Source organism: Oncorhynchus masou, unplaced genomic scaffold (genome assembly GCF_036934945.1).
Source record: "Oncorhynchus masou masou isolate Uvic2021 unplaced genomic scaffold, UVic_Omas_1.1 unplaced_scaffold_810, whole genome shotgun sequence".
In the NCBI taxonomy this organism is placed as follows: Eukaryota; Metazoa; Chordata; class Actinopteri; order Salmoniformes; family Salmonidae; genus Oncorhynchus; species Oncorhynchus masou.
The window spans coordinates 227305-250000 of record NW_027014573.1 but is presented as its reverse complement, the minus strand read 5'-3'; the positions used below and the strand labels follow the sequence as shown (position 1 = coordinate 250000).

Below are 22696 nucleotides of genomic sequence, written 5' to 3'. Positions count from 1 at the left end.
GGGTCTTCCTTTCCTGTGGCGGTCCTCATGAGAGACAGTTAACTCTAATGAGCTTCTCCTCTGCAGCAGAGGTAACTCTGGGTCTTCCTTTCCTGTGGCAGTCCTCATGAGAGACAGGTAACTCTAATGAGCTTCTCCTCTGCAGCAGAGGTAACTCTGGGTCTTCCATTCCTGTGGCGGTCCTCATGAGAGCCAGTTTCATCATATCGCTTGATGGTTTTTGCGACTGCAATTTTCAAAGTCCCTTGAAATTTTCCGTGTTGTCTGACCTACTGCTTTGCGTAATGTATTGTTGTCTCTACCTTCTTGCCCTTTGTGCTGTTGTCTGTGTATTGTTGTCTCTAACCTTCTTGCCCTTTGTGCTGTTGTCTGATGTATTGTTGTCTCTAACCTTCTTTCCCTTTGTGCTGTTGTCTGTGTATTGTTGTCTCTACCTTCTTGGACCTTTGTGGTGTTGTCTGATGTATTGTTGTCTGTGCCCAATAATATTTGTACCATGTTTTATGCTGCTACCATGTTGTGTTGCTACCATGTTGTGCTGCTACCATGTTGTGTTGCTACCATGTTGTTGTCATGTTGTGTTGCTGCCATGCTGTGTTGTCATGTGTTGCTGCCATGCTGTGTTGTTGTCTTTAGGTCTCTCTTTATGTAGTGTTGTGTTGCTGCCATGCTGTGTTGTCTTTCGGTCTCTCTTTATGTAGTGTTGTGTTGCTGCCATGCTGTGTTGTCTTTAGGTCTCTCTTTATGTAGTGTTGTGTTGCTGCCATGCTGTGTTGTTGTCTTTAGGTCTCTCTTTATGTATTGTTGTGTTGCTGCCATGCTGTGTTGTTGTCTTTAGGTCTCTCTTTATGGAGTGTTGTGTTGCTGCCATGCTGTGTTGTTGTCTTAGGTCTCTCTTTATGTAGTGTTGTGTTGTTGCCATGCTGTGTTGTCTTTAGGTCTCTCTTTATGTAGTGTTGTGTTGCTGCCATGCTGTGTTGTTGTCTTTAGGTCTCTCTTTATGTATTGTTGTGTTGCTGCCATGCTGTGTTATTGTCTTTAGGTCTCTCTTTATGTAGTGTTGTGTTGCTGCCATGCTGTGTTGTTGTCTTTAGGTCTCTCTTTATGTAGTGTTGTGTTGCTGCCATGCTGTGTTGTTGCCTTTAGGACTCTCTTTATGTAGTGTTGTGTTGCTGCCATGCTGTGTTGTTGTCTTTAGGTCTCTCTTTATGTTGTGTTGTCTTAGGTCTCTCTTTATGCAGTGTTGTGTTGCTGCCATGCTGTGTTGTTGTCTTAGGTCTCTCTTTATGTAGTGTTGTGTTGCTGCCATGCTGTGTGGTCTTGTGTTGCTGCCATGCTGTGTTGTTGTCTTTAGGTCTCTCTTTATGTAGTGTTGTGTTGCTGCCATGCTGTGTTGTTGTATTTAGGTCTCTCTTTATGTAGTGTTGTGTTGTCTCTCTTGTTGTGATGTGTGTTTTGCTATATCTTTCCTCCCCGTCCCTGCAGGAGGCCTTTTGCCTTTAAAGGTTAAACTATATATACATGTGTATGTATATGTATATACTATATACAGTATATTATACTCTATTGGCAGATGTGCTTTGGAACTATCCAAATCAAGTGAAACACAAGTTGAGCTTCGTTGACAGTCTACAGACTATCGACCTCACATTCAACTATGTATCTTCTGATGAACACTTTAGTTTTCCCTCTGTAGATATGTTTTGGGACAATCCATGTAAAGACTGTTTATTGCAGATGGAGAAATGCACCAAGAGGGAAACAAACTGTCACTATATTTAAACTTGTCTTTCCTGTTGGGAAACAAACAGTCACTAACTTTAAACGTGTCTTTCCTGTTGGGAAACAAACTGTCACTAAATTTAAACTTGTCTTTCATGTTGGTGATGAAGAAACGCATCAGAGGCATAGTTTTAAAGTTAATATTTGAATGAACCCCTTAGAGTTGAACCCCTTAACATTGACCCAGTCCCCACACTCCTCCTCAGTTATCCTGGTAAAGAGGCTGGAGTTGGACCTCTAGAACATTGACCCAGTCCTCACACTCCTCCTCAGTCATCTTGGTGTAGAGGCTGGAGTGGGACCTCTAGAACATTGACCCAGTCCTCCTCAGTCATCCAGGTGAAGAGGCTGGAGTGGGACCTCTAGAACATTGACCCAGTCCTCACACTCCTCCTCAGTCATCCAGGTGAAGAGGCTGGAGTTGGACCTCTAGAACATTGACCCAGTCCTCACACTCCTCCTCAGTCATCCAGGTGTAGAGGCTGGAGTGGGACCTCGAGAACATTGACCCAGTCCTCCTCAGTCATCCAGGTGAAGAGGCTGCAGTTGGACCTCTAGAACATTGACCCAGTCCTCACACTCCTCCTCAGTCATCCAGGTGTAGAGGCTGGAGTTGGACCTCTAGAACATTGACCCAGTCCTCACGCTTCTCCTCAGTCATCCAGGAGTAGAGGCTGGAGTGGGACCCCTAGAACATTTACTCAGTCCTCACGCTTCTCCTCAATCATCCAGGTGTAGAGGCTGGAATGGGACCTCTAGAACATTGACCCAGTCCTCACACTCCTCTTCAGTCATCCAGGTGAAGAGACTGGAGTGGGACCCCTAGAACATTGACCCAGTGCTCACGATCCTCTTCAATCATCCAGGTGTAGAGGCTGGAGTGGGACCCCTAGAACATTGACTCAGTCCTCACGATCCTCCTCAGTCATCCAGGTGAAGAGGCTGGAGTGGGACCTCTAGAACATTGACTCAGTCCTCACGCTCCTCCTCAGTCATCCAGGTGAAGAGGCTGCAGTTGGACCTCTAGAACATTGACTCAGTCCTCACACTCCTCCTCAGTCATCCAGGTGAAGAGGCTGCAGTTGGACCTCTAGAACATTGACTCAGTCCTCACACTCCTCCTCAGTCATCCAGGTGAAGAGGCTGCAGTTGGACCTCTAGAACATTGACTCAGTCCTCACGATCCTCTTCAATCATCCAGGTGAAGAGGCTGCAGTTGGACCTCTAGAACATTGACCCAGTCCTCACGATCCTCTTCAATCATCCAGGTGAAGAGGCTGCAGTTGGACCTCTAGAACATTGACTCAGTCCTCACACTCCTCCTCAGTCATCCAGGTGAAGAGGCTGCAGTTGGAACTCTAGAACATTGACCCACTCCTCTTCAGTCATCCAGGTGAAGAGGCTGCAGTTGGACCTCTAGAACATTGACCCAGTCCTCACGATCCTCTTCAATCATCCAGGTGAAGAGGCTGCAGTTGGACCTCTAGAACATTGACTCAGTCCTCACGATCCTCTTCAATCATCCAGGTGAAGAGGCTGCAGTTGGACCTCTAGAACATTGACTCCGTCCTCACGATCCTCTTCAATCATCCAGGTGAAGAGGATGCAGTTGGACCTCTAGAACATTGACTCAGTCCTCACACTCCTCCTCAGTCATCCAGGTGAAGAGGCTGGAGTGGGACCTCTAGAACATTGACCCAGTCCTCACACTCCTCCTCAGTCATCCAGGTGAAGAGGCTGGAGTGGGACCTCTAGAACATTGACCCAGTCCTCACACTCCTCTTCAGTCATCCAGGTGAAGAGGCTGCAGTTGGACCTCTAGAACATTGACTCAGTCCTCACACTCCTCTGGAATGGAGAATGGTCCAGGGACTATAGAGATCGAATGGTACAGGGACTATAGAGACATAATGGTCCAGGGACTATAGAGGCAGAATGTTCCAGGGACTATAGAGACAGAATGGTCCAGGGACTATAGAGACAGAATGGTCCAGGGACTATAGAGACAGAATGGTACAGGGACTATAGAGACAGAATGGTCCAGGGACTATAGAGACAGAATGGTCCAGGGACTGTAGAGACCGAATGGTACAGGGACTGTAGAGGCAGAATGGTTCAGGGACTAAAGAGACAGAATGGACCAGGGACTATAGAGACAGAATGGACCAGGGACTATAGAGACAGAATGGTTCAGGTCCAGGGACTGTAGAGACAGAATGGTACAGGGACTATAGAGACAGAATGGTCCAGGGACTATAGAGACAGAATGGTACAGGGACTATAGAGACAGAATGGTCCAGGGGCTATAGAGACAGAATGGTCCAGTGGCTATAGAGACAGAATGGTCCAGGGACTATAGAGACAGAATGGAACAGGGACTATAGAGACAGAATGGTGCAGGGTCTATAGAGACAGAATGGTCCAGGGACTATAGAGACAGAATGGTACAGGGACTATAGAGACAGAGAGACAGAATGGTCCAGGGACTATAGAGACAGAATGGACCAGGGACTATAGAGACAGAATGGTCCAGTGACTATAGAGACAGAATGGTCCAGGGGCTATAGAGACAGAATGGACCAGGGACTATAGAGACAGAATGGTCCAGGGGCTATAGAGACAGAATGGTACAGGGACTATAGAGACAGAATGGTACAGGGACTATAGAGACAGAATGGTACAGGGACTATAGAGACAGAATGGTACAGGGACTACAGAGACAGAATGGTACAGGGACTATAGAGACAGAATGGTCCAGGGACTATAGAGACAGAACGGTACAGGGACTATAGAGACAGAATGGTCCAGTGGCTATAGAGACAGAATGGTCCAGTGGCTATAGAGACAGAATGGTCCAGGGGCTATAGAGACAGAATGGGCCAGGGGCTATAGAGACAGAATGGTCCAGGGGCTATAGAGACAGAATGGTCCAGGGGCTATAGAGACAGAGGGCCAGGGGCTATAGAGACAGAATGGTCCAGGGGCTATAGAGACAGAATGGTCCAGGGGCTATAGAGACAGAATGGTCCAGGGGCTATAGAGACAGAATGGTCCAGGGGCTATAGAGACAGAATGGTCCAGGGGCTATAGAGACAGAATGGTCCAGGGGCTATAGAGACAGAATGGTCCAGGGGCTATAGAGACAGAATGGTCCAGGGGCTATAGAGACAGAATGGTCCAGGGGCTATAGAGACAGAATGGTCCAGGGGCTATAGAGACAGAATGGTCCAGGGGCTATAGAGACAGAATGGTCCAGGGGCTATAGAGACAGAATGGTACAGGGACTGCAGAGACAGAATGGTACAGGTCCAGGGATTGTAGAGACAGAATGGTACAGGGACTATAGAGACAGAATGGTCCAGGGACTATAGAGACAGAATGGTCCAGGGGCTATAGAGACAGAATGGTCCAGGGGCTATAGAGAGAGAATGGACCAGGGACTATAGAGACAGAATGGTACAAGTGCTATAGAGACAGAATGGTCCAGGTGCTATAGAGACAGAATGGTCCAGGGACTATAGAGACTATCTTGGCCAGGTCGCAATTGTAAATGAGAACTTGTTCTCAGCTTGCCTACCTGGTTAAATTAAGGTGAAATAAAAATAAAATAAAAATTGGTGGAGTCCTCTCTCTCATTGGTGGAGAGGAGTTAGAAATAGAATGTTTCCTCTCTCATTGGTGGAGAGGAGTTAGAAATAGAATGTTTCCTCTCTCATTGGTGGAGAGGAGGTATAAACAGAATGTTTCCTCTCTCATTGGTGGAGAGGAGGTAGAAACAGAATGTTTCCTCTCTCATTGGTGGAGAGGAGGTAGAAACAGAATGTTTCCTCTCTCATTGGTGGAGAGGAGGTAGAACAGAATGTTTCCTCTCTCATTGGTGGAGAGGAGGTAGAACAGAATGTTTCCTCTCTCATTGGTGGAGAGGAGTTAGAAACAGAATGTTTCCTCTCTCATTGGTGGAGAGGAGGTAGAACAGAATGTTTCCTCTCTCATTGGTGGAGAGGAGGTATAAACAGAATGTTTCCTCTCTCATTGGTGGAGAGGAGTTAGAAACATAATGTTTCCTCTCTCATTGGTGGAGAGGAGGTATAAACAGAATGTTTCCTCTCTCATTGGTGGAGAGGAGATAGAACAGAATGTTTCCTCTCTCATTGGTGGAGAGGAGGTAGAAACAGAATGTTTCCTCTCTCATTGGTGGAGAGGAGGTAGAACAGAATGTTTCCTCTCTCATTGGTGGAGAGGAGGTAGAAACAGAATGTTTCCTCTCTCATTGGTGGAGAGGAGGTAGAACAGAATGTTTCCTCTCTCATTGGTGGAGTGGAGGTAGAAACAGAATCTTTCCTCTCTCATTGGTGGAGAGGAGGTAGAAACAGAATGTTTCCTCTCTCATTGGTGGAGAGGAGGTAGAACAGAATGTTTCCTCTCTCATTGGTGGAGAGGAGGTAGAACAGAATGTTTCCTCTCTCATTGGTGGAGAGGAGGTAGAACAGAATGTTTCCTCTCTCATTGGTGGAGAGGAGTTAGAAACAGAATGTTTCCTCTCTCATTTGTGGAGAGGAGGTAGAACAGAATGTTTCCTCTCTCATTGGTGGAGAGGAGGTAGTCACAGAATGTTTCCTCTCTCATTGGTGGAGAGGAGGTAGAACAGAATGTTTCCTCTCTCATTGGTGGAGAGGAGGTATAAACAGAATGTTTCCTCTCTCATTGGTGGAGAGGAGGTAGAACAGAATGTTTCCTCTCTCATTGGTGGAGAGGAGGTAGAACAGAATGTTTCCTCTCTCATTGGTGGAGAGGAGGTATAAACAGAATGTTTCCTCTCTCATTGGTGGAGAGGAGGTAGAAACAGAATGTTTCCTCTCTCATTTGTGGAGAGGAGGTAGAACAGAATGTTTCCTCTCTCATTGGTGGAGAGGAGGTAGTCACAGAATGTTTCCTCTCTCATTTGTGGAGAGGAGGTAGAACAGAATGTTTCCTCTCTCATTGGTGGAGAGGAGGTATAAACAGAATGTTTCCTCTCTCATTGGTGGAGAGGAGGTAGAAACAGAATGTTTCCTCTCTCATTTGTGGAGAGGAGGTAGAACACAATGTTTCCCCTCTCATTGGTGGAGAGGAGGTAGTCACAGAATGTTTCCTCTCTCATTGGTGGAGAGGAGGTAGAACAGAATGTTTCCTCTCTCATTGGTGGAGAGGTGTTATAAACAGAATGTTTCCTCTCTCATTGGTGGAGAGGAGGTAGAACAGAATGTTTCCTCTCTCATTGGTGGAGAGGAGGTAGTCACAGAATGTTTCCTCTCTCATTGGTGGAGAGGAGGTAGAACAGAATGTTTCCTCTCTCATTGGTGGAGAGGAGGTATAAACAGAATGTTTCCTCTCTCAGTGGTGGAGAGGAGGTAGAACAGAATGTTTCCTCTCTCATTGGTGGAGAGGAGGTAGAAACAGAATGTTTCCTCTCTCATTGGTGGGTTACAGTATATATTAATAGCTTTTTTAATTTTTCATCTTTCCCTCCATATCCATTGACATATTCACATATTCCTTCACTTTCTCTCTTCCTCTCCCTCTTCTCTCCTCCTCCCTCCATCAATCTTCTTCTCTCCTTCTCTCTTCCTCTCCCTCTTCTCTCCTCCTCCCTCCATCAATCTTCTTCTCTCCTTCTCTCCCTCTTCTCTTCTCCTCCCTCCATCAATCTTCCTCACTCCTCCTCTCTTCCTCTCCCTCTTCTCTCCTCCTCCCTCCATCAATCTTCTTCTCTCCTTCTCTCTTCCTCTCCCTCTTCTCTCCTCCTCCCTCCATCAATCTTCTTCTCTCCTTCTCTCTCCCTCTTCTCTCCTCCTCCCTCCATCAATCTTATTCTCTCCTTCTCGCTTCCACTCCCTCATCTCTCCTTCTCTCCTCCCTCCACCTTCTCTCCTCCCTCCCTCTTCATCTCTCCTCCTCCTCCTCCCTCCATCTTCTTCTCTCCACCTTCTCTCCTCCTCCCTCCATCTTCTTCTCTCCACCTTCTCTCCTCCTCCATTCACCTTCTCTCCTCCCTCTTCTTCTCTCCTCCTCCCTCCATCTTCTTCTCTCCACCTTCTCTCCTCCTCCATTCACCTTCTCTCCTCCCTCTTCATCTCTCCTCCTTCTCCTCCCTCCATCTTCTTCTCTCCACCTTCTCTCCTCCTCCCTCCATCTTCTTCTCTCCACCTTCTCTCCTCCTCCATCCACCTTCTCTCCTCCCTCTTCTCTCCTCCTCCTGTTTAAAGAGCAACACTGCCACCTACGGTGCATCAACTTTTTTCTCCTTCCTCCTCTTAATCTACATCCACATATGTTTACTTCTTCTACTTCCTCCTCTTCCTCTATATCCACACATGTTTACTTATTCTTCACCTTCCTCCTCTTCCTCTACATCCACATATGTTTACTTCTTCTCCCTCATCTTCCTCTCCCTTCATCCATCCATCCTTCTCCTACCTCATTCCTCCCTCATCTTGTTCTCTTCTTACCATGTCCTCCAGTTCTTTCTCTCTCATTCTCTTCCTCCTCCACTACCTGTAGAGGTGGTGTCTACTCCCCCAGAAACGTACTAGTATTTCCTTCTAAACACACACACACACACACACACACACACACACACACACACACACACACACACACACACACACACACACACACCTCTGGACCAGAAGGTTGATCCCAGTGGTAGAGACAGAGGGTGGTGATGGGGGGTAACCCCATGACTCTGGACCAGAAGGTTGATCCCAGTGGTAGAGACAGAGGGTGGTGATGGGGGGTAACCCCATGACTCTGGACCAGAAGGTTGATCCCAGTGGTAGAGACAGAGGGTGGTGATGGGGGGTAACCCCATGACTCTGGACCAGAAGGTTAATCCCAGTGGTAGAGACAGAGGGTGGGGGATGGGGGGTAACCCCATGACTCTGGACCAGTAGGTTGATCCCATTGGTAGAGACAGAGGGTGGTGATGGGGGTAACCCCATGACTCTGGACCAGAAGGTTGATCCCAGTGACTCTGTAATGTTATAACTCTATCCCAAACCTTAACCATTCATAATGAGGCCCTAAACATTCTGTTTAAACTCTGTCCCAAACCTTAACCATTCATACTGAGTCCCTAAACTTAATGTTATAACTCTATCCCAAACCTTAACCATTCATAATGAGGCCCTAAACTTATCGAAAGTCCTGTTAACTCTCTCACAAAAACACACATGTAAAAACGCTTGCACACACACCCCTCCAGCTCAATCTAGCCATCTCTGGTCACTGTCAGCATCTAGTTAATGAGAAGGGAACTAAAATCAATATACACCTTGGGAGGAATTCCTGATTACCTAGCCCTCCTGTCTGTCTGTCTGTCTGTCTGTCTGTCTGTCTGTCTGTCTGTCTGTCTGTCTGTCTGTCTGTCTGTCTGTCTGTCTGTCTGTCTGTCTGTCTGTCTGTCTGTCTGTCTGTCTGTCTGTCTGTCTGTCTGTCTCCTTTATCTTCCTCAGTGGGGAAGAGAGAGAGAGAAATGAAGAAGTACATTTAAAGATGAACGTCGTCCTGAATCATTTCTGCTGACTAATCTCTCCCTCCTCTCTCTCTCCTCTCCTCTCCCTCCACAGCAACAGTAAACTCTCAGAGTCACTGATGTCACCCAGCCCATCAGGGCTCAAAGGCCCCCGATTACCAAACATAAAGCAATCCTCTCTCTTTCCCTCTTCCACACATCTCTCTCTTTCCCTCTGTTCTGAGTCTCTCCCCTCCCTCTGTTCTGACTCTCTCCCTCTCTCTCTCTCTCTCTCTCTTTCCCTCTATTCTGACTCTCCCCTCTCTCTCTCTCTTTCCCTCTATTCTGACTCTCTACCCTCCCTCTCTCTCTCTTTCCCTCCCTGACTCCTCTCTCTCTCTTTCCCTCCGTTCTGACTCTCTACCCTCCCTCTCTCTCTTTCCCTCCGTTCTGACTCTCTCCCCTCCCTCTCTCTCTCTCTCTGTTCTGACTCTCTACCCTCCCTCTCTCTTTCCCTCTCCGTTCTGACTCTCTCCCCTCCCCTCTCTCTCTCTCTCTGTTCTGACTCTCCCCCTCCCCTCTGACTCTCTCTTTCCCTCTGTTCTGACTCTCTCCCCTCCCTCCCCTCCCTCTCTCTCTCACTCTTTCACTCTGTTCTGACTCTCTACCCTCCCTCTCTCTCTCTTGTCCTCTGTTCTGACTCTCTACCCTCCCTCTCTCTCTCTTGCCCTCTGTTCTGACTCTCTACCCTCCCTCTCTCTCTCTTGTCCTCTGTTCTGACTCTCTACTCTCCCTCTGTGATATCTACATTTTTTTTAAATAAAAATGTTCACACATAAAGTGAACCGTTTTTGCTTTGTAATCATGGGTTATTGTGTGTAGATTGATGAGGGGAAAAACACATTTAATCAATTTTAGAATAAGGCTGTAATGTGACACAATGTGTAAAAAGGGGTCTGAATACTTTCTGAATGTTGCTGCATATCAGTATATTAGAGAGAGAGAAGAGAAGAGAGGGCAGAGAGCATTAGAGAGAGAGAGAAAGAGGGGGAGAGAGGGAGAGAGCGGAGAGCAGGCTGAGAGAGCAGTGAGAAGAGAGAGAGAGCAGAGAGAACAGAGAGAAGAGAGAGAGCAGAGAACAGAGAGAAGAGAGCAGAGAAGAGAGAGCAGAGAAAGCAGAGGGAGAGAGAGAGCAGAGAGAACAGAGAGAAGAGAGAGAGCAGAGAACAGAGAGAGAGAGAGCAGAGAAAGCAGAGGGAGAGAGAGAGAGCAGAGAGAACAGAGAGAAGAGAGAGAGCAGAGAACAGAGAGAAGAGAGAGCAGAGAAAGCAGAGGGAGAGAGAGAGAGAGAGAGAGAGAAGAGAGAGAGCAGAGAACAGAGAGCAGAGAACAGAGAGAGAGCAGACAGAGCAGAGGGAGAGAGAGAGCAGAGGGAGAGAGAGCAGAGGGAGAGAGAGCAGAGGGAAGAGAGAGCAGAGGGAAGAGAGAGCAGAGGGAAGAGAGAGCAGAGGGAAGAGAGAGCAGAGAGAAGAGAGAGCAGAGAGAAGAGAGAGACAGCAGATAATGAGAGCAGAAAGAGAGAGAGCAGAGAGAGAGAGCAGGGAAAAGCAAGAGAGCAAATAGAGAGGGCAGAGGGAGAGAGAAGAGAGCAGAGAGCAGAGGGAGAGAGAAGAGACCAGATATGGAGAGCAGAGAGAGCAGAGTGAGCAGAGAGAGGAGAGAACAGAGATAGAGCAGAGAGAGAGCAAGCAGAGAGCAGGCTGAGAGAGCAGCGAGAGAAGAGAGAGAGCAGAGACAGCAGAGAGAGCGAGCAGAGAGAGAGAGAGAAGAGAGAGGGCAGAGAGAGGGCAGAGAAAGAGAGAGAGCAGAGAGGAAGAGCAGAGAGCAGAGAGAGCAGATAAAATAGAGAGCAGCAGAGCAGAGAGTCAAGAGAGCAGAGGGAGCAGAGTGAGGGAGAGAGAGCAGAGAACAGAGAGATAGCAGAGAGCAGATAGAGCAAAGGGAGGAAGAGCAGAGAGAGCAGAGAACAGAGAGAAGAGAGATAGCAGAGGGAGAGAGAGAGCAGAGAACAGAGAGAGCAGAGGCAGAGAGAGCACAGAGAGAGCAGAGAGAGAAAGAGAGAGAGCATATAGCAGAGAGAGCAGAGGGAGAGAGAGAGCAGAGAACAGAGAGAGCAGAGGCAGAGAGAGCACAGAGAGAGCAGAGAGAGAAAGAGAGAGAGCATATAGCAGAGAGAGCAGAGGGAGAGAGAGAGCAGAGAATAGATAGCAGAGAGAGCACAGAGAGCAGAAAGAGAGCAGAGAGCAGGCTGAGAGAACAGAGAGTGCAGAGTGAGCAGAAAGAGAGCATAGAAGAGAGAGCAGAGAGAGAGAGCAGAGAAAAGAGAGAGCAGAGCAGAGCAGAGCAGAGAGAGCAGAGCACAGAGAGAAAAGAGTGATAGAACAGAGAGGGAGAGAGAGAGAGGGCAGAGAGAGCTGAGAGCAGAGAGACAGATGAGGGAGAGCAGAGGGAGAGAGAGAAAGCATAGAGAGAGAGCAGAGAGATCAGAGGAAGTGAGAGAGCAGAGAGCGAGAGAGAAAGCAGAGGGAGAGAGCAGAGAGGGCAGAGAGAGAGAACAGAGAGGGCAGAGTAAGAGAGAGGGCAGGTCAGAGAGGGAGAAGCAGAGAGGGCAGAGAGAGAGAACAGAGAGGGCAGAGAGAGAGAACAGAGAGAGCTGAGAGCAGAGAGACAGATCAGGAGAGGGCAGAGAGAGCAGAGAGAGAGCAGAGAGATCAGAGGAAGTGAGAGAGCAGAGAACATAGAGAAGAGAGAGCAGAGAGAGAGGGAGCAGAGAGCAGGCTGAGAAAGCAAAGAGAGAGAACAGAGAGAGCAGACAGAGACAGAGCAGAGTGCAGAGAAAAGAGTGAGAGGAAAGAGACAGAGCAGAGTGCAGATAAAAGAGTGAGAGGACAGAGACAGAGTGTGTGAAAAGAGCAGAGAACAGAGAGAAAGAGCAGAGATATAGTGAACCTGCATCACAACACTCTGTTGTACTAATTGTACAATTTGTTTAATTCTATTCCACATATTTAATTGTTTTGTATTTCATTTCATATTTGTTTCATGTTTCAACCAGTCGCAGGTTAACGTCAACCTGACAGAGGAAACGTAAAATCAATAACCAAACTGTTTTCACAGTTAACAGGCTTTTCTTGTTTCAAGTATGTTTTATTATGAAAAGTACAATATATCCTTGTATACTTGTACAACTATGGAGCGTATGTCCATATATAATTGTATATAATTGTACAATTTGTTATTCAACATAAAATACATGTTATTGTAAGAGGTCCTGGGTCAAGGTCACAATTTTAGGAAGAAGAGTGTGTGTGTTTGTCCAGTGTGTGTGTTTGTGTTTGTGAGTCCAGTGTGTGTGTTTGTCCAGTGTGTGTGTGTGTGTGTCAAGTGTGTGTGTGTGTGTTCAGTGTGTGTGTGTGTGTGTGTGTGTTCAGTGTGTGTGTGTGTGTTCAGTGTGTGTGTGTGTGTGTGTCTAGTGTGTGTGTGTTTGTTCAGTGTGTGTGTGTGTGTGTCTAGTGTGTGTGTGTGTGTTCAGTGTGTGTGTGTGTGTGTGTGTGTCTGTGTGTTCAGTGTGTGTGTGTGTGTGTGTGTGTGTTTTTGTCCAGTATGTGTGTGTGTGTTTTTGTCCAGTATGTGTGTGTGTGTTTGTGAGTCCAGTGTGTGTGTTTGTCCAGTGTGTGTGTGTGTGTGTGTTGTGTGTGTGTGTGTGTGTGTGTGTGTTCAGTGTGTGTGTGTGTCAATGTGTGTGTGTGTGTGTGTTCAGTGTGTGTGTGTGTGTGTGTGTGTGTGTGTGTGTGTTCAGTGTGTGTGTGTGTGTTCAGTGTGTGTGTGTGTGTGTCTAGTGTGTGTGTGTGTGTGTTCAGTGTGTGTGTGTGTGTGTGTGTGTGTGTCTAGTGTGTGTGTGTGTGTTCAGTGTGTGTGTGTGTGTGTGTGTGTTCAGTGTGTGTGTGTGTGTGTGTGTCCAGTGTCTAGTGTGTGTGTGTGTTCAGTGTGTGTGTGTGTGTCTAGTGTGTGTGTGTGTCTAGTGTGTGTGTGTTCAGTGTGTGTGTGTGTGTCCAATTGTGTGTGTGTGTGTCGTTGCCCAGTGTGTGTGTGTGTGTGTGTGTTCAGTGTGTGTGTGTTTGTGTCCAGTGTGTGTGTGTGTGTGTTCAGTGTGTGTGTGTGTTTGTGTCCAGTGTGTGTGTGTGTGTGTGTGTAGCGTGTGTGTGTGTTCAGTGTGTGTGTGTCTGTGTTTGTGTGCTTGTCCAGTGTGTGTGTGTGTGTGTCTAGCATGTGTGTCTTTGCCCAGTGTGTGTATGTTCAGTGTGTGTGTTTGTGTCCAGTGTGTGTGTGTGTGTGTGTGTGTTTGTCCAGTGTGTGTGTGTTTTTGTCCAGTGTGTGTGTGTCTGTGTTCAGTGTGTGTGGGTCTGTGTTTGTGTGTTTGTCCAGTGTGTGTGTGTGTCCAATTGTGTGTGTGTGTGTGTGTCTTTGCCCAGTGTGTGTGTGTTCAGTGTGTATGTGTTTGTCCAGTGTGTGTGTCTCTATCCAGTGTGTGTGTGCGTGTCTGTCCAGTGTGTGTGTGTGTGTCTGTCCAGTGTGTGTGTGTGTGTGTCTGTCCAGTGTGTGTGTGTGTGTGTCTAGCGTGTGTGTGTGTGTGTGTTTGTCCAGTGTGTGTGTGTGTGTGTGTCTAGCGTGTGTGTGTTTGTTTGTGTCCAGTGTGTGTGTTTGTCCAGTGTGTGTGTGTGTGTGTGTTTTTGTCCAGTGTGTGTGTTTGTCCAGTATGTGTGTGTGTGTTTGTGAGTCCAGTGTGTGTGTTTGTCCAGCATGTGTGTGTGTTCAGTGTGTGTGTGTGTGTGTTCAGTGTGTGTGTGTGTGTGTGTGTGTGTGTGTGTGTGTGTGTGTGTGTGTGTGTGTGTGTTCAGTGTGTGTGTGTGTGTGTTCAGTGTGTGTGTGTGTCTAGTGTGTGTGTCAAGTGTGTGTGTGTGTGTTCAGCGTGTTTGTGTGTGTGTGTGTGTTCAGTGTGTGTGTGTGTTCGTGTGTGTGTGTGTGTGTGTGTGTGTTCAGTGTGTGTGTGAGTCCAGTGTGTGTGTGTGTCCAATTGTGTGTGTGTGTGTCGTTGCCCAGTGTGTGTGTGTTCAGTGTGTGTGTGTTTGTGTCCAGTGTGTGTGTGTGTGTGTTCAGTGTGTGTGTGTGTTTGTGTGCAGTGTGTGTGTGTATGTGTCTAGCGTGTGTGTGTGTTCAGTGTGTGTGTGTCTGTGTTTGTGTGCTTGTCCAGTGTGTGTGTGTGTGTCTTTGCCCAGTGTGTGTGTGTTCAGTGTGTGTGTTTGTGTCCAGTGTGTGTGTGTGTGTTTTTGTCCAGTGTGTGTGTGTGTCCAATTGTGTGTGTGTGTGTCTGTCCAGTGTGTGTGTGTGTGTGTCTGTCCAGTGTGTGTGTGTGTGTCTGTCCAGTGTGTGTGTGTGTGTCTGTCCAGTGTGTGTGTGTGTGTCTAGCGTGTGTGTGTTTGTTTGTGTCTAGTGTGTGTGTTTGTGTGTTTGTCCAGTGTGTGTGTGTGTGTGTCTTTGCCCATTGTGTGTGTGTTCAGTGTGTGTGTGTTCAGTGTGTGTGTGTCCAGTGTGTGTGTGTCCAGTGTGTGTGTCTGTCCAGTGTGTGTGTGTTTGTCCAGTGTGTGTGTGTGAAATGTGAGTGTGCGTCCAGTGTGTGTGTGTTTCCAGTGTGTGTTTATGTGAGTGTGTCCAGTGTGTGTGTGTGTGTTCAGGGTGTGTGTGTCGGTCCAGTGTGTGTGTGTGTGTGTGTGTGTGTGTGAGTGAGTCCAGTGTGTGTGTGTGTGTGTGTGTGTGTGTGTGTGAGTCCAGTGTGTGTGTGTGAGTGAAGTGTGTGTGTGTGAGTCCAGTGTGTGTGTGTATGTGTGAGTCCAGTGTGTGTTCAGTGTGTGTGTGTGTGTGTCCAATTGTGTGTGTGTGTTTGTCCAGTGTGTGTGTGTGTGTGTGTGTGTGTCTTTGCCCAGTGTGTGTGTGTGTGTGTCTTTGCCCAGTGTGTGTGTTTGTCCAGTGTGTGTGTGTTTCCAGTGTGTGTTTATGTGTGTGTGTTCAGGGTGTGTGTGTCGGTCCAGTGTGTGTGTGTGTGTGTGTGTGTGTGTGTGTGAGTCCAGTGTGTGTTCAGTGTGTGTGAGTGAGTGTGTGTGTGTGTGTGTGAGTCCAGTGTGTGTGTGTGTGAGTCCAGTGTGTGTGGGTGTGTGTGAGTCCAGTGTGTGTGTGTGTGTGTGTGAGTCCAGTGTGTGTGTGTGTGTTTTTGTCCAGTATGTGTGTGTGTGTTCGTGAGTCCAGTGTGTGTATGTGTGTGTCAGGTTATTATTTCAGGGACACTGAGGAGTCAACATTATAAACCCCAAACCCTGGATAGAGGGGCTCAGTGAAAGTGGAGGTGAATGTGATCAGGTGGGTCAGTGTGTCAGAGGAGGCTCTATAGAAGGACAGAGTGCCGGCTGGCCAGTCCAGATACACTCCTACTCTGTGGGAGCTGGAGGAGGGGACGACTATGAGAGTGAGATGACTATTGTGCCTGGCAGAGTATCTGTTGTCAGAGCAGAACAGACTCCAGGACTTGTCATTGCATCCAAGACAACAGTCAATACCCCTCCCTCTCCTGTTGATTCCTTTATTTGTCACTCCTATATCAGCCCTTCTCCCACTCCACTCTACCTCCCAGTAACAGCGCCCAGTCAGACCCTCTCTACACAGCACCTGTCTACAGTCCTCAAATCTCTCTGGGTGATCAGGATACAGCTGCTCCTCTCTCCTCCATGTCACCTTTCTGTTCTCCTCAGACAGAGAGAGGCGTCTGTTTACTGTGTTTGGGTCCAGTGTGAGATCACAGACATCTGATGGATGAAACCAGACACAATATTAGAAATCATCATCATTCACATTAGAATGTTAACTCACTTTTCACTAATTCATTTAATGTAGATGTTTCTAGGTGTCAAAAGGAGAAGTTAAGGTAACTTGAGACTTGTTGAATGATCATATGTTATACTGTATGGTAATATAAAACACACTAATTCACATTAATTACACACACACACACACAAACACACACACACACGTATGCATCATGAACACAAACACATTTCGTATGTAATACGACCACGCACACACAGACACACACACACACACACACACACACACTGGACTCACACACACACTGGACAAATCAACAGTCAAATCAACTCTTTGTAAACTTTGGTGTCCCTGATTTCTGCTTCTGTAGAACTACAGCTGATATTTAATATGACCAAGTCAGTAATGATGGTGGTCTTTGACTTAACTTGAATTAAGACTTATTCTTAGTCATATTCTTCACAGCAGTCAACACTCACATTTTCTAAGTCCAGGTTTCATTCTGTTCTCTCCACCATGTTCCACACTGTAGCGGTAAGCAGAAGAACAGACAGTCATTGAGGGATACACCTGAACTCACACACACACACACACACACACACACACACACACACACACTGGACACACAAACACACACTGTCCTGTGTGTGTGTGTGTGTCCAGTGTGTGTGTGTGTGTGTGTGTGTGTGTCCAGTGTGTGTGTGTGTCAGTGTGTCAGTAACTTTGTCCAAGTGGTGGTCAGAATGTTTGTCTTAACCAGCCTGATAAGTCCAACATGTCTGATATGAACATTGACATAAACCCTCTACATACTTGAGTTTCTCCAGTCTGCAGTGTGGATCCTCCAGTCCAGCAGAGAGCAGTCTGACTCCTGAGTCTCCTGGGTGATTGTAGCTCAGGTCCATCTCTCTCAGGTGTGAGGGGTTTGACCTCAGAGCTGAGACCAGAGAAGCACAGCCTTCCTCTGTGACTCGACAGCCTGACAGCCTGCAAAGAGTCAAATCATATTAAAACCACACTGCTATTCTTTGGTGGTGAAAATAGTGGCAGTATATTTTTTCAACATATTCAGATATATCTGTGTCCTGAAACCTGCCATATTTATTCATAAATGAATGTATCATTATTATAAATGACAAATGATCAAAGTATTGCCTGCAGATGTCAAGCCCTGACCTTAGTTAACTTTGTTTTCTTTATTATTTTAGTTAGGTCAGGGTGTGACGAGGGCTTGTTTAGTTTTTGTACATCTATGGGGTTTGGCTTGTCTAGGTGTTTATATGTCTATGGTTGCCTGGGTTGGTTCTCAATCAGAGGCAGCTGTTTATCGTTGTCTCCGATTGGGAACCATATTTCTTGGTTTATTTGTGGGTTGTTATTCTATGTTTAGTTGTTTAGTATTGCTTCACTGTTCATTTGTGATAGAAACATTCTTAGGTGGTGAAAATCGTGGCAGTATATTTTTTATAAATATTCAGATATAAAAAATGTTCAGATATATCTGTGTCCTGAAACCTGCCATATCTATTTATAAATGAATGTTTAATTATTAGAAATTACAAATGATCAAAGTATTGCTTGTAGAGAGAAACATGTATAGTACAAATATGTGAGTAGACTGACCAGACCAGTTTAAAAAGCAGAATCAGTCAGAAGAAAGACAGTGAGGAATCAGATTTAGATTGTATTGAGTATACAGTCCACACCATATCTATTTAGACAGTGAGGTATCAGATTTAGATTGTATTGAGTATACAGTCCACACCATATATATTTAGACAGTGAGGAATCAGATTTAGATTGTATTGAGTATACAGTCCACACCATATCTATTTAGACAGTGAGGTATCAGATTTAGATTGTATTGAGTATACAGTCCACACCATATCTATTTAGACAGTGAGGTATCAGATTTAGATTGTATTGAGTGAACAGTCCACACCATATCTATTTAGACAGTGAGGTATCAGATTTAGATTGTATTGATTATACAGTCCACACCATATCTATTTAGACAGTGAGGTATCAGATTTAGATTGTATTGAGTATACAGTCCACACCATATCTATTTAGACAGTGAGGAATCAGATTTAGATTGTATTGAGTATACAGTCCACAACATATCTATTTAGACAGTGAGGAATCAGATTTAGATTGTATTGAGTATACAGTCCACAACATATCTATTTAGACAGTGAGGAATCAGATTTAGATTGTATTGAGTATACAGTCCACACCATATCTATTTAGACAGTGAGGAATCAGATTGTATTGATTATACAGTCCACACCATATCTATTTAGACCGTGAAGCTGACATTTTAAATGTGTCTCTATACTCCAACATTTTGGATTTCAGATCAAATGTTTCATATGAGGTGACAGTATATAATGTCACCTTTTATTTGAGGATATTTTAATACATATCTGTTTCAACGTTTAGAAAGATTAAAGCATTTTATGTATCTCGTCCCCCCATTTGAAGAAGTCATAAGTATTCTGACACTTAAAGTGTATTAAATTAGTCAAAAGTATATCTGGTCCCATATTCCTCGAACACAATGACAACATCAAGCCTGTGACGCCTTGACTGAGAAAGATCATGAATGAATCATGAATAATAATGAGTGAGAAAGTTACAGAGGCTACAACAAAACATGCTAACCTCTCACCATTACCAATAACAGAGGCTACAACAAAACATGCTAACCTCTCACCATTACCAATAACAGAGGATACAACAAAACATGTTAACCTCTCACCATTACCAATAACAGAGGATACAACAAAACATGATAACCTCTCACCATTACCAATAAGAGAGGCTACAAAACATACTAACCTCTCCCCATTACCAATAACAGAGACTACAACAAAACATGCTATCCTCTCACCATTACCAATAACAGAGACTACAACAAAACATGCTATCCTCTCACCATTACCAATAACAGAGACTACAACAAAACATGCTAACCTCTCACCATTACCAATAACAGAGACTACAACAAAACATGCTAACCTCTCACCATTACCAATAACAGAGGCTACAAAAACATAGAACCTCTCACCATTACCAATAACAGAGGCTACAACAAAACATGCTAACTTCTCATAATTACCAATAACAGAGGCTACAACAAAACATACTAACCTCTCACCATTACCAATAACAGAGACTACAACAAAACATGCTAACCTATAAAGTTAAATATACCTTTAACCTAAATAAAAGGTGACATTCTGTACTGTCACCTAATATGAAACATTATATCTCAAATCCAAAATGCTGGAGCACAGCGCCAAATTTAAAACTGTAAGCTTCACTGTCCAAACACATATGGTGTGGACTATGTGTGTCTGGTAAACACATGTGGATCTGGTGAACAGTTATCACTTGTTGACCAACTACAGGAATACTGACCTCAGAGTCTCCAGTTTACAGTGGGGATTCCCCAGTCCAGCAGAGAGCAGCTTCACTCCTGAATCCTTCAGGTCATTGTTACTCAGGTCCAGCTCTCTCAGGTGTGAGGGGTTTGACTCCAGAGCTGAGACCAGAGAAGCACAGCCTTCCTCTGTGACTCCACAGCCTGACAGCCTGACAAAGAGATCATCATGACTTCACAAACACACTGTTCATTTAACACCAGTAGTGTAGAAGGACAATGGCAGATGCATTTGGTTTATTCTCTCAAACAACATATATATTCATCTTCCATTTCCTAGAATTGTATGGTCATATTGTTATACTAATGTGAAAATCAATGCATTTATTCAATATGTTTTTCAATATAATATTATACACATATTATAATCCATATTTTTCTCTAAACTGAATATTTCTTCCTGATGATTAGTTCTTAAATGTCATTTTATTTACTCACAGAGCAGCTCTGGAGGCTTTGACCACTGGCAGCAGCCTCAGAAGACCTTCCTCTGATCTGGAGTATTTCTTCAGGTCAAACACATCCAGCTCCTTTTCTGAAGTCAGCAACACAAAGACCAGAGCTGACCACTGTGCAGGTGACAGGTTGTCTCTAGAGAGACTTCCTGTTCTCAGGTAGCTTTGGATCTCCTCCACTAGAGAATGGTCATTCAGTTCATTCAGACAGTGGAACAGATTGATGCTCCTCTCTGGAGAGGGATTCTCCCTGATCTTCTCCTTGATGTACTTGACTGTTTCTTCATGGCTCTTTGACCTGCTTCTTGTCTTTGTCAGTAGACCTCGTAAGTACTTCTGATTGGACTCCAGTGAGAGGCCCAGCAGGAAGCGGAGGAAAAGGTCCAGGTTTCCCGTCTCACTTTGTAAGGCTTTATCCACAGCACTCTTGTAGACAGTAACTTCAGGCTCGTCTTTTGTTTGCAGTTTGTCCATTAGATTCTCATTGTTGTTGATGAATGAGAGGAACACATATACAGCAGCCAGAAACTCCTGAATGCTCAGATGAACAAAGCAGTACACCTTGTCCTGGTACAGCCCACATTCCTCTTTAAAGAGCTGTGTGCACAATCCTGAGTACACTGAGGCTTCATTGACATCAATGCCAGACTCTTTCAGGTCTTCTTCATAGAAAATCAGATTGCCCTTCACAAGCTGTTGAAAAGCCAGTTTTCCCAGTGACAGAATGCTCTCTTTATTCCAGTGTGGACCTGTCTCTTCTTTCCCAAGATACTTTTCATTCTTCTGTTTGGTATGAAACACCACAAGGTGTGTGTACATCTCAGTCAGAGTCTTGGGCATCTCTTCTCTCTTATGTTTCAACATGTGTTCAAGGACTGTTGCAGAAATCCAACAGAAGACTGGAATGTGGCACATGATGTGGAGGCTCCTTGATGTCTTTATGTGTGAGATGATTCTGCTGGCCAGGTCCTCATCACTGAATCTCTTCCTGAAGTACTCCTCCTTCTGTGGGTCATTGAACCCTCGTACCTCTGTCACCTGGTCAACACACCATGAAGGGATCTTATTGGCTGCTGCAGGTCGGGTAGTTATCCAGAGGAGAGCAGAGGGAAGCAGATTTCCCTTGATGAGATTTGTCAGCAGAACATCCACTGAGGTTGACTCTGTGACGTCCCAACAGATCTTGTTCTTCTGGAAGTCTAGGGGCAGTCGGCACTCATCCAGACCATCAAAGATGAACAGAACTTTGTACTTGTTGTAGTTGGAGATTCCTGATTGTTTGGTTTCCATTGAGAAGTGATTAAGAAGTTCAATGAAAGTGTGTTTGTCCTCTTTCATCAAATTCAGCTCCCGGAAAGGGAATGAAAATACAAATTGGACATCCTGATTTGCTTTTCCTTCAGCCCAGTCCAGAATGAACTTCTGCACAGAGACTGTTTTTCCAATGCCAGCGACTCCCTTTGTCAGCACAGTTCTGATAGGTTTGTCTTGTCCAGTTAAGGGTTTGAAGATGTTGTTACATTTGATTGCAGTCTCTGGTCTTGCTTGTTTCCTGGTTGTTGTCTCAATCTGTCTCAGCTCATGTTCATTATTGACCTCTCCTGTTCCACCCTCTGTGATGTAGAGCTCTGTGTAGATCTTATTGAGAAGTGTTGGGTTTCCTTGTTTAGCGATCCCCTCAAATACACATTGAAACTTCTTCTTTAGATTAGATTTGAGTTCACGTTGGCAAATCACAGCAAGCTCATCTGAATCTAGAAATAACACAGAGGATATTAATATTGTCTGTTTTAATGCCTACAGTATTGTAGGACTGTTATAAAGTTGTACATTATAATAATTTATTCTCTTAACTGACTGTATAAATGTGTAAATGTTTTCATAATGCATTACAGACTGGTGTGACTGATTATATAATTATTGGTATTATTGATGGTATTATTAATGTTGTCTTTCTCTCTCTAAATTAATCAACACATCCCTGCTGCTACTTGATGAGGTCACTAGGTGTTGTGTTAAGGCTGCTACAATATCATTGAGTTACACAGCTACTTTAGCTGGACTTTAGCCACAGCTTTTAAATGTTATAAAACATCATTCCACATGAGGCAGACAGATCTTACATTTCTCCAGTGTGTCAGCAAGCTCCTTCTGGTTCATTTTCCTCAGGATGTGCAGTGTGATCTTCAGAGCCCCCTCTCTGGCACTGCTCTCCTGCTTCTCATCTTCAGCGTCCACCACTTCCTTATCCTGCTTCTGACTCTCAAAGCCTTCTGGGAGTTCTGGACTAAGAATCCTCTTGAACATCTTCAGCTCGTTCTTCATAAATGTCATCATTTTCTCTTCAAGCATCTGAAATAAATAAAGTAAATAAGTTAAGCAAGAGACTAAATGCTTTCTCATTAACACATTAATGAATGATTGACAGATCAACTTAACTTGAGGTAAACAAAAACAAATGGACACAACAGGACCACATACACTGAATATGGAGGCCAGGTCTGTTTGATGACTCTGGGAAGACTGACCACTGAGAATCTCTGACTCTGATCTCTCCTGTTGGTTTCTGTGGACAAAACATGAGATTAC

At 45.2% G+C, this 22696-nt stretch overlaps 2 protein-coding genes across 2 annotated transcripts in view; one reads left to right on the top strand and one right to left on the bottom strand.

Moving 5' to 3' along the window:
* The window catches only part of LOC135537539 (NLR family CARD domain-containing protein 3-like), a 224663-nt gene that overhangs the window by 57548 nt on the left and 144419 nt on the right, over nt 1-22696 (top strand). The window lies entirely within an intron of this gene.
* LOC135537540 (uncharacterized) overlaps nt 12461-22696 on the bottom strand; it is a 99005-nt gene continuing 88769 nt past the window's right edge. The window contains exons 15-21 of the mRNA XM_064963676.1: nt 22589-22673; nt 22231-22459; nt 20091-21861; nt 19631-19804; nt 17021-17194; nt 16687-16733; nt 12461-16188 (exon numbers count right to left, since the gene is read on the bottom strand). Coding sequence (XP_064819748.1) covers nt 15659-16188; nt 16687-16733; nt 17021-17194; nt 19631-19804; nt 20091-21861; nt 22231-22459; nt 22589-22673 — 3010 coding nt within the window. The 3' untranslated portion in view covers nt 12461-15658. The remainder of the gene's footprint in view (nt 16189-16686; nt 16734-17020; nt 17195-19630; nt 19805-20090; nt 21862-22230; nt 22460-22588; nt 22674-22696) is intronic.